Source organism: Triticum aestivum, chromosome 5B (assembly GCF_018294505.1).
Source record: "Triticum aestivum cultivar Chinese Spring chromosome 5B, IWGSC CS RefSeq v2.1, whole genome shotgun sequence".
Taxonomy (NCBI): Eukaryota; Viridiplantae; Streptophyta; class Magnoliopsida; order Poales; family Poaceae; genus Triticum; species Triticum aestivum.
Window position 1 is genome coordinate 660,039,583 of NC_057807.1, and position 12,415 is coordinate 660,051,997.

Consider the following 12,415-nt stretch of genomic DNA (forward strand, 5'->3'; position numbering starts at 1 on the left):
TTTCTTTTCTCACTGTTTTTTGTCAGATCTGTTGAGCCAGGCATCATGTCTTCTTCTCCCTCTAACAATATGGAAGAGGATGCTTGGCTGATGAAGATCGAGCTGAAGAGGGAAGAGCCCGTTGGAGCAGCCAAGGAGGACAAGATCAAGGAGGCCACCGGAGATCAAGTGCCGAAGATCGAGCAAGCTGCTACCTCTTGAGCTTGTGTTGGTTTTCCCTTGAAGAGGAAAGGGTGATGCAGCAAAGTAGAGTAACTATTTCCCTTAGTTTTGTGAACCAAGGTATCAATCCAGTAAGAGACGATGCACAGGTCACCGAATACCTGCCCAACAATCAAGAACTTGCAACCAACGCGATAAAGGGGTTGTCAATCCCTTCATGGTCACTCACAAAAGTGAGATCTGATAGAGATAGATAAACGGTAAAGTAAATATTTTTGGTATTTTTGGTTTATAGATTGGAAAGTAAAGATTGCAAAATAATAGATCGGAAACTAGCAAGATGTAATCGAGATTCAGTAATATGGAAAAGAGACCCGAGGGCCATAGGTTTCACTAGTGGCTTCTCTTGAGATAGCATATATTACAGTGGGTGAACAAATTACTGCCGAGCAATTGATAGAAATGCGCATAATTATGATGACATCTAAGGCAATGATCATAATCATAGGCATCACGTCCGTGTCAAGTAGACCGACTCCTGCCTGCATCTACCACTATTACTCCACACATCAACCAATCCAGCATGCATCTAGAGTATTAAGTTCATAAAGAACGGAGTAACGCATTAAGCAAGATGACATGATGTAGAGGAACTAACTCAAGCAATATGATGAAAACACCATCTTGTTATCCTCGATGGCAACAATACAATACGTGCCTTGCTGCCCCTACTATCACTGGGAAAGGACACCGCAAGATTGAACCCAAAGCTAAGCACTTCTCCCATTGCAAGAAAGATCAATCTAGTAGGCCAAACTAAACCGATAATTCGAAGAGACTTGCAAAGATATCAAATCATGCATAAAAGAATTGAGAGAAGAATCAAATAATATTCAAAGATAATCTTGTTCAGAAATCCACAATTCATCGGATCTCGGCAAACACACCGCAAAAGAGTATTACATCGAACAGATCTCCAAGAACATCGAGGAGAACATGGTATTGAGAATCAAAGAGATAGAAGAAGCCATCTAGCTAATAACTATGGACCCGAAGGTCTGTGGTAAACTACATCAAAGAGGTAATGGTGTTGAGGTAGAAGCCCTCCGTGATCGAATCCCCTCTGGCAGATCGCCGGAAAAGGCCCCAAGATGGGATCTCACGGGTACAGAAGGTTGTGGCGGTGGAAAAGTGATTTTGTGGCTCCCCCTAATGTTTTTAGGGTATAAGAGTATATATATAGGCGAAGGAACTAGGTCAGGGGAGCTATGAGGGGCCCACGAGGGTGGGGGCGTGCCTACCGCCCCTGGGTGCGCCCTCCTGCCTCGTGGCCGCCTCGTTGCCTCTCCGACTTCATCTCCAAGTCTTCTAGTTTGCTTTCGGTCCAAGAAAGATCATTGCGAAGGTTTCATTCCGTTTGGACTCTGTTTGGTATTCCTTTTCTGCAAAACTGTAAAATAGGGAAAAAAAGAGAAAGTGGCATTGGGCCCTCGGTTAATAGGTTAGTCCCAAAAATAATATAAAAGAGCATATTAAAGCCCATTAAACATCCAAAACAGATAATATAATAGCATGGAACAATCAAAAATTATAGATACGTTGGAGACGTATCACAAGCCCTGCCTGCCGATGAGGAAGAGGAAGATATCGTTGGACCTTACTATGCTCATGTTAACCCCACTGAGATTGCAGCTTTCAGGATCATTGAGACGGTTCATGTGCAAAATAAGTACCTCACCCGTGAAAATATTCTGCATTAAGAGCACATCACCTTCCTCGGGAGCGTCATCCGTAGATTGGAGAATCTCTTGGTCCTTAAGGACCGGGTCGCTTCTACTTAATCACCACCACCTCCTTCTTCATCACCAAAAGAAAATTGAGTATCGGGTATGGGCACTCCCCTTGGCTTTTGCCAAGCTTTGGGGAGGTGCCCCGGTATTGTATCATCTCCACAATCATTTGCCTTTACTTTTCTTTGTTTGATCTGTTGTTATCTTTTGCTTTAGATGAATAAAAGTTTAGTTCGATCCTTTCTTTTCGAGAGTTTGCTTAGTGATCTATCTTTGTAATCGAGTGCGTGATATATAATAAAGTTTAGTTTGAGTTTTGCTTTCTTTACTTTCTTGTTTCAATAAAAAGAAAGGAAATAAATGAAAAAGATCATATGCTAATCTTGTGGTAAGTGACGACATTACACATGGAAAAGTATAAGTAGTAAATTTTATTGTAGATTGACAAACATAACATTGGTTAATGATGCAACTCATGTAAGAATTAATAAGGGAAGAGAAGATTCACATGCAAATACAGTATCCTTGAAATCTTTTGTGATTGTGAGCACCCATCAAAATATTATATGCCAAAATTGTTGACGTTGGACAAGGAAGACAGCGAAATGATTTATGTTTGTTCATATTCACATAGAAGTTATATTGTCATAGATCCTTCACCATGTGGTGTTTGCCCCTATATTTGCTAGCCAAAAATTCCGCACTAAGTAGAGATACTACTTGTGCATCCAAAACCCTTAAACCCAAATCTTGTTTTGAGAGTCCACCATACCTACCTATGGATTAAGTAAGATCCTTCAAGTAAGTTGTCATCGGTGCAAAAAGGCAATAAAATTGCTTCTAAAGTTTTGTGATCATTTAGTGTAAGGGAAAATTGAGCATTGTACGAACTTGTGATGGCGAAGAATAAAAGCGACAGACTGCATAATAAAGGTTGCCATCATAAGGGGCAATATAACGTGACATTCTCTTGCACTAAGGGGTTGAGCATACAAACAAAAAGCACATGGCAACCTCTGCTTCCCTCTGCGAAGGGCCTATATTTTACTTTTATGTATTTAATTTCATGCAAGAGTCAAAGTTTTCTCTCTATTCCCTTTTATTTTCTCCTTTAGCAAGCATCATGTGGTGAGGAAAGATCTAGGCACATATATCCAGTTGAATATGGGTAGCATGAGTTATTATTGTTGACATCACCCTTGAGGTGAATACGATGGGAGGCGAAACTATAAGCCCCTATCTTTCTATGTGTCCGGTTGAAACGTTTTGCTCATGTGTACGCGGTGAGTGTTAGTAATCATAGAAGACTAAATGATGGTTGAGTATGTGAACTTGCCAAAAGGCTCCGATACATGACCCTTCCTGAAAAGATGATGAATTGTAGTTGCAAGGTTGAATGAGAACATAGTTTATTGGTTTCCAATGGAGTTTATGCTTTATACTTCGATGTTGTGATGGATTGTTACTTGTTCATGAGAAGTCTATGATAAAAGTTCTATGATAAAAGTTTTATGTTAAAGTTTGTTGCTGTTATAATAAGTTACATGATGTTGCTATGTACGTATCTTTGTTTTTATCGACACCTCTCTCTCTAAGCATGTGGACATGTTTTTCAATTTCGGTTTTCACTTGAGGACAAGCGAGGTCTAAGCTTGGGGGAGTTGATACGTCCATTTTGCATCATGTTTACCTACTGTTATTTATGTTGTTTTATTGCATAATAATGCTTTTTGGAGTGATTCATACCTTTTCTCTCATAATATGCAAGTACACATAAAAGGGGAGAATTCTGGCAGCTGGAAATCTGGACCAGAAAAGGCTACGTCAGGCTACCTATTCTGCACAACTCCAAATGAGCTGAAACTTCATGAGGATTTTTTATGGAATAAATAAGAATTTTTGGAGTCAATAAGTACTAGAGGGGCCCCACCAGGTGGGCACAACCCATCTGGGTGCGCCGGGGAGCCCAGGCGCGCCCTGGTGGGTTGTGCTCACCCAGGCCCACCTCTGATGCCCCTCCTGCTATATAAGTCATTTTGACCTAGAAAAAAAATAAGGGGAGGGGACTTTCGGGACAAAGCGCCGCCGTCTCGAGGCGGAACCTGGGCAGGAGCTCTTTTGCCCTCCGGCAAAGCAATTCCTCCTGGGGAACTTTCCTCCCGGAGGGGGAAATCATCGTCATCATCATCACTAACAACTCTCCCATCTTGGGGAGGGCTATCTCCATCAACATCTTCAACAACACCAACTCCTCTCAAACCCTAGTTCATATCTTGTGTTCAATCTTTGTCCCTGTTCAAGAATTCATCCTCTCAAACCCTATGATATGTATGTTGTGATTCCCTTAGTGGTGTCATGTGAATGTCGACTACATGACACTTCACCATATTTGGGCCTAAGGGAATGCATTGTGGAGTAGTTATTAGATGATGGGTTGCGAGAGTGATAGAAGCTTAAACCCTGGTTTATGCACTATTCTGTAAGGGACCGATTGGATCGAAAAGTTTAATGCTATGGTTAGAATTTATTCTTAATACTTTTCTCGTAGTTGCGGATGCTTGCGAGGGGGTTAATCATAAGTAGGAGGTTTGTTCAAGTAATAATAGCACCTAAGCACTGGTCCACCCACATACCAAATTATCAAAGTAGCGAACACGAATCGATCCAACATGGTGAAAGTGACTAGATGAAATTGCCGTGTACCCTCAAGAACACTTTGCTTATCATAAGAGACCGTTTTGGCATGTCCTTTGCCTCAAAAGGATTGGGCTACCTTGCTGTACTTTTGTTACTACTACCGTTACTTGCTCGTTACAAATTATCTTGCTATCAAACTACTCTATTACTTACAATTTTAGCACTTGCACGCATTACCTTGCTGAAAACCACTTGTCATTTCCTTCTGCTCCTCTTTGGGTTCGACACTCTTACTTATTGAAAAGGCTACAATTGACCCCATATACTTGTGGGCCATCAGCTGTATAGGTTACATCTGGTAATGGGCCGCTTTTGTCTTGTCTTTTTTTCTTTTCTACTGGCCGAGCTGTGGTCGAGTTGTAGTTCGCTCACTCGTTACAACGGTTGTTCACTCTTTTTTCTTCTTTGTTTCTCTTTTATTCATTTAACATTTTTTTCTCTTTTTCTTTTCTAGATTTTTTATTATCGACGATTTCCATTTCTGTATTTTAAGCTGACAAGAATATGTAATTGATACTTAGATGATTTTAGTTTATCTTAACCAACAACATACCATACTGTTGGCTCTGTTCCTAAATATACGACGTTTTGGTAGCCCAACAAAACGTCATATATTTAGAAATGGAGTGAGTAGTTGCAAATGAGAGTTGTAACTACACATTCACAAAACGGGATTGTAATGACAAGTTTTCAAGTTGATGTCAGAACTATAAGTTTTCAAGGCAAGTTTTTGGACAGTTCAATGTCTACCATTAGACACACGCTAGTGCAAGCGGTGTAACTCGACTGAAACTGCATGGGCCACTATGTGACATCAATTGAGGGTGCGAGGGGTTTGCTGGGCCAATTGCATGTCCACCACTACATACGCAACTACAGGTGTTGTAAACTGGTCGCAACTTGCATGGACCCCAATACGACCGCCATTGAGACTTGAGAGAGTTGTTGAGTCAGTTGCATATCCATCACTAGACACCCAATTGCAAGTGTTGTAATATGACTGGCAGATGAAAGTGTTGTAACCTGACGCGCAACTGCAAGTGTTGCAACCCGACGCGCAACTTCAAGTGTTGTAACCTGGCCTACAACTGCAAGTGTTGTAACCTGACCTGCAACTGCAAGTGTTGTAACCCAACACGCAACACAAGTGTTGTAACCCGACCTACAACTGCAAGTGTTGTAACCCGGCGTGCAACTGCAAGTGTTGTAACCCGGCACGCAACTGCAAATGTTGTAACCCAACTTGCAACTGCAAGTGTAGTAACATGATATGCAACTGCAAGTGTTTAACTCGACTGCAACTATGCAACCCTCAAAGAGATTGAGGAAAGGGGTTGTTGGCCAGTTGCATATCCACTAACAGACATGAAACTACAAGTGTTGTAACCCGATTGCAAGTGCACGGACACAGAAAGCGGCTACAACTGGGTCAAGAAGGGGTTTGGTCGCCTAGTTGCATATCCAACACCAGACATGCAACTACAAGTATTTTAAGCCGACCGCAATAGCACGACCGACAAAGCAACCGCAACTATGGCTGGAGGGGGTTGTCGACCAGTTGCATGTCCACCACCAAACATGAAACTGCAAGTATTATAACTCAACCGCAACTAGGCGACCCACAAAGTGATTGCACCTAGGTGGCATGAATGGATTTGGTCTGCCAGTTGCATGTCTAACACTGCGTATGCAATTGCAAGTGTTGTAAGTCGACTATAACTACACGAGCTTCAAAGCGATTGCAATTGAGGGTGATAAGGGATTGTCGGTCGGTTGCATGTCAACCACCAGAATGCAACTGCAAGCGTTGTAACTCAACCGCAAAAGCACACGACCATAAAGTGATCTTAACTAGGGGCGACAATGGGAAACCTATCGGCTAATTGCATCTCCAACACTACACATGCAATTGCAAGGTTTGTAAACATGATGAACATTTTTCTTAGATATGAGATGAGCCTTTCTTTAACATGCGGCGAATATAATTTTTGCGGAAAAGGCGGTGAGCATTTTTATATACGCGGTTAACAATTTTGAATATGCGGCGAACATTTTTTCAAATGTGTGATGAAACATTGTTTTGAAATAAGTGACAATGTTTATTTCAACTACGCGGTAAGCTTTTTTAGAACGATTTCATTTTCTGCATTATAAATATTTTTTTGTTGGTTATCATTTCTAAAATAATTTTTAGATATTTTAAAACTAAATGAATAATTAATGTGTAGGACGGAATTGATCCTGCGCGGCAGAGGCATCATGCTGGCTACTACTGCAGAAAACTGGAAGAAAAACAAATACACCAAATAAAACACTCATTTTTTTAGACAACGAAGAAAACACTCGAATATTGGGTTCGGCAAATATAAACAAGTTGTAGAGGTAGGCACACTAGGCCCAGTTCTTTTACAGGATTCTCCCAGAATCTGCCCCTCTCTAACTTCTCCTAGAATCTTTGACCTCCTTTTGTTTTATAATTCTACCTAATTAGATCTTAACTAGATAGGATTGTAAAATAAATAGGGCTCAAAGATTCTGGAAGAATCTGGGTAGGGATCGGATTTTGGGAGAATCTGGTAAAAGAACTGGGCCTAAGACATACATACATTGCATTCTAGATGTGACCGCCGACGAGATTCCGAACTTCTTTTAATTCAATAAAGCGGCGGCATTTATCCTAAAAAAAGTTCAAAAACAAAAAAAAAGACGTACATACATGCTTGTCGTATGGACTCGTACATTTGCTCTGGTACGAGCGACAGGAGAAACAAAAGGCCAAACCCAAAAAGAAACACGATACATGCAAATCGTGAGCAGAAGAAAAAGTCTAGCCGACGTATGTGATGATGTCACATGAATGAGACCATAAATAATCAGGTGCTCCCATTCTGTACACTAGTGCATGCATTTGCATATGAAAAGAAGGTTGGAGGAATCATTTTTATGTCCTGGTAACTTCTATGCAAACAACATGATAATATACACAGTGCAGATGTGATAACTTAGTTAGCCTAGACGTGGTAACTTTTTGCCTGAAAAAAAATGTCATCGAAACATACCAACATGGAATCTAGTTTTTAAGATTTCGTCACGACGAATCTTTTATGTGAAAACAATTTTCAATCAGAGCGACGGTTAGAGCTATAGATTAGAACTATAAAACATTTTGAATCTTTGAATTTGGTGGAATCTCAGTAACATCAGCATTTTCGTCTTATATGCACGGATGGAACAACTAGGAGAGGGAATGAGAGGGAATGCGTTGAATGTGTCTGGCATGCAGCTTTTTTCAAAGAACTAACGCATGCATGCAACTGCTAAGAAAATCTTCCGCATGGAGGGTCGTTCGGATCTACTCCCTCGGTTCCTAATATTTGTGTTTTTAGAGATTTCAAATGATCTACTACATACGGATGTATATATACATGTTTTAGAATGTAGATTCACTCATTTTGTTCTGTATGTAGTCATTTGTTGAAATCTCTAGAAAGACAAATATTTAGGAACGGATCAGAAAGTTTGATGGATATAAACAGCCCATCCTTTTTTGGGGTGGAAAAATCCAAATCAATCAATTGACAGCAACCAATATTGTACAAGAAAGAAACTCCACACCCCCCTAGGTTAGAGAAGAGTAGTAGGAGGGGAGCTATTGCAGAAGGAACAGCAGCCCACCGGTCCTCGGTTCGGTCAGGCCCAGAGAGAGAGGTCCATGGCCTGCTCAGCGGGAGTAGCGTTCAGGTCCAAGCCCAGCAGCAGCCCCCTTCTTGTCTCGCCGGGCTCCCGCTCGGCGACTACCGGCCCGTGAGTGCTCCCCTCCTGCTCGTGGGCGCGGTGGCGCCTCATGTGCCCGCCCAGCGCCTGCCCGAGCGCGAACTCCACGCCGCACACCGTGCACCCGTGCCTCCTCGCGGGCACCGGCGCCGGCGCCGGCGCCTGCTCGCTGATCGGGTCGCCCCGCGGCCGCTTGTGGCTGGCGCGGTGGCCGCCGAGCGCCTGGAACGACGGGAACTGGCGGTTGCACGTCTTGCACTCGAACGCGCGCGGCCGCGCCACCGCCACCGGCTCGCCGCCCCCCATCGCGGCGCTCCGCGCGGCGAGCAGCATCATCACCTCATGGGCTATGGCGGCGCCGTCCACCTCCGCCTCCTCGCCAAACCTCAGCCTCTTCATTGTCGGATCGATGGACTGAGATGGAGCTCTTCGCGTTGTGTGCTACTACTAGACGACGACGTAACGTATTTATACTATAGGCTGGCCGCATCCATTATGTAGTAGTACGAGCTAGTTCGTTAGCTCGGAGAATGATACGACTACTAATTAATCATACAAGTGTTATACTAGCTACTATAGTACTTGTGGACCTTTCAAAAAATTATGCTACTTGTAGCATTGTCTATGCATCTTTTGTGAAAGTCTCTCAATCATTATCTGTTCGCTTGGACTTTGGGTGCTCTGTGATGACAGATTAACGCGTGGTGCGACTTCGTAGGAGTTGACAAGCTACTGCTCGTTGGTTGAGATCGATAGAGCAGTTGTGAGGAGTTGACTTGGATACATTTTAGATCAAGCACTCCTAATAATTTGGGATGATAGATGATACTACTAGATAAGTTTGCAGCTCCGAGTGAAATCTGACTGACTGCAGCACCCATGCGCGCAGTGAGAGCGACTGGTGTTTAGTATAATTGCCTTTTCTAGAGAAGTATATATATTTGCCTTCTTTGTACTGCACTAGCTAGTTACTACCTCCCCTCAAATGAAGTTCTTATATTGATTGCACTACATCATACTCATAGCAACAAATAAGTAGGCTGAGTTCATTAGATTTATCAATCCCATCCTTCACTAGATTGGACTTTAGATTGATAAACCCATCCTTCATAGCTGCTGCTCCGGTGCTCCCTTTCGTCCAGAGTTTTAGAGGAAGGCGGTATTCTATATATGCCTAATTATGTATGTATGCAGCTGGTTACCCAATTTCATAGTTTTGCTCTAGTCAATAGTGTTCAAATTAAGCAATTGAAACGAGCGCCGTCCTTGGGATATTTTTTGTCGTCTGAACTTTTTTCTTGCCCTGTGGATGTTTATCTTCTTTTACAATTGCATTATTAGTTCTCCTGAGCTCACCTCATACTATCATAGTCATAGCAAAAGAAGTTGAAGACTTTATAAGTTGCAAGCAATAAAAATGAGCAGCCAGTGATTCTTATTTGTCTTATCTGCCGTCCTTTGTATTCTTCTGTCCTCCTCCGAACTTATTCTCCCCTGGATGCAGCTTATCTATCCATCCTTTGACTATTTAAGATTTCTTCTGACTTTGCTAAAAAAACAGCTTGGCCGGGAACTCTGAAGCTCAACGATGCATCTACAACTACCTCGCCACGCCGCTCAGTCCAAGAATAAGTACATAAATAAATTATACTTGAATGGAGAATTATAACATAGCTAATGACCAATCCGGGCTAACGTAATCCATGACCTGCGCAACTCGAAGTCATACTTAGTGCAGCTGACTTGGCCAGCAGAGTTCAATCCCATTCGTTCTCTCATTATATATACTCTGCAAAGCATCTTCAGAGCCACGAAAAATGCAGCCACTGCCGTCCACATACAGTGCATGTCAACCAACTCCCTCGTCACCGATTGTCTCCACCATTTTTTGTCAAACAAGAAAGCCCGCGTTGACTTTGTTGCTGTTTGAAGGTTTATGGTGGTTGAGGAAAATAAGAAGCGTCGAGCAAAAATAATCAAACAGTGAAAAAACATAAGGTGCCAACAGAAAAGTACCAAATAGATGAGACCAGTACCAAATATAGCAGTACGAGTACCTACATTGTTTCCTTTTATTTATTTATTCAATGGTAGATCTATAATTTTGCTATTGTAGAAGGATGGCTGGGACTGTGTGTGTCTCAACGAGAATCAATCTGTTCATGTGCGTTTGGTGGATCAATCGGCTAGCATAGTGTAGCGACCCGATCCCAATGGATCGAAATCTCTGTGCTTAAGTGTCATCCCTGAATTGGTATGCTGACACACACAGTACTCAAGGAATTATAACAGAGTTCAATCACACACTTATTACATCGAGGTCCTCATAAAGAGTATTTATTACAAAAATAATATGACTGAAGGCCATCTAAATAACTGCGGAAGCTTCGAAAATAAATGAGTCCATCAACTCCACGGCATAATTGAGTGCATGACAACGACCTAGCGCATCTTATTCTTCGTCGGAAAACTCTGCAACACGTTGCAGTCATGTAGGTCAGCACATGAAATATGCTGGCAGAGTCACACTATAGAGCAAATGAATGAAAGAAACTATATCTACATGCATATTTGGCTGGTGGAGGCTCTATGTTTAAGTTTTGCATAAAGCTAATTTTCCCCTAGAACAAAGGAGTAAATTTTATTTACTACCAAGTTTATACCATTATTGAGAAGGTTCCTCCAACTCAATCCCAAAGTTACCAAGTATAATTAATAAACCCAATACATTAATTATAGAGTGAGGAGATTAATAAATAATATTCACTTCCAGATACTTAAACTGTCCATACTCGGGGACAAGGCTAACCATGATTAGTTTATACACTCTGCAGAGGTTTGCGCATTTTTCCCAGAAGACTCGACCGCATCCATGATCGGAAGATCGAGACATAGTCTTTCTGAAGCATTAACTCTTTACTCTGGGTAGACCGGTACACCTACTTTCCCCTACATCTGTTAGTCTACCACTGAAAGAGGTCACACAACTTACTCAACTATGCCAGAGCCCATAATGGCTTGTGGCTGCACACGGAAGTTTCTAGGCATGAAATATCATATGATCCCTTTGAGTTTGGGTGGCGAACCTAGGGTAATCACACGGGTACTCCGGGATTTCCATGGGCAAGCGCTGGTTTCTCCAGGTGCCCCAAACAATTCACCCAAATGTGTATTAAAGTTGCCACCTTAATATTGTCCAAAATTATTACCTCTGGCAACTTACATGAATCTCACAAACCAATCCTCGTCTACGAGCATGCTAAGCAATATATGAGCATAACGTATTCTCGGGGTGATCAAGGCAATAGGTTCCTACCTCAAGAACTACAACCAAACCACATGCTCCCAATCCTACTCATGCAAATCTTTGAGGGTATAACTAATGCATAGTAAAAACTGGGTATTAAAGAGTATGATCAAAGTGTAACTTGCCTTGCTGACGATCGGAAAACTCTAGGAATTTGTAGTAATAAGCTTCGCACTCTGGAAAATCTATCATAAACAAACAATAGCATACATAAGCACTCAAGCAAAAGATGCAAAAAGAAATCGAAGAAAAGATCCAGAAAACTCAAAAACAAGCAAATAACTAATCTAAATAGAAAACAAATTTTAACAATATTATATTTACGTGGATTAGATCTTAACAGAAGGTACAAGTGATTAGCTACGATTTGCAAAAAGAATCAACTAAAACGGAGCTACGAAACTCAAGATACGAACAAAACAAGATTAAATTCAAATATGAACTAAACTCAATTTTTAAAGTTTCAAAAACATGTTCAAGTTGGTTTACTGAATAGATGGGATCGCTCTGAAGATTTTGGCGTTGGTTTCATCGAATTCTGACATACGAGCAAAAAGTTGTGCTAGTTTGAAACACACGGACTAATCTGCAAATGAAACTACGAATAGGTCCCTGGCAGAAAACTAAAATTAAAAAAACTATCAAACAAACGTTTGCTAAAGAACCTAACAGAACAAAAACCGTT

The 12,415-nt window shown here is 41.6% G+C and overlaps 1 protein-coding gene across 1 annotated transcript; it reads right to left on the reverse strand.

Moving 5' to 3' along the window:
* Nucleotides 1-8,339: 8,339 nt before the first annotated feature.
* Nucleotides 8,340-11,471, reverse strand: LOC123115204 (zinc finger protein ZAT12-like). Its single transcript, XM_044536433.1, has 2 exons — nucleotides 11,454-11,471; nucleotides 8,340-8,798 (listed from the first exon to the last, which is right to left on the reverse strand). The coding sequence occupies exons 1-2, from the start codon at nucleotides 11,469-11,471 to the stop codon at nucleotides 8,340-8,342; spliced, it is 477 nt and encodes a 158-aa protein (XP_044392368.1).
* Between the last annotated feature and the right edge of the window lie 944 nt (nucleotides 11,472-12,415).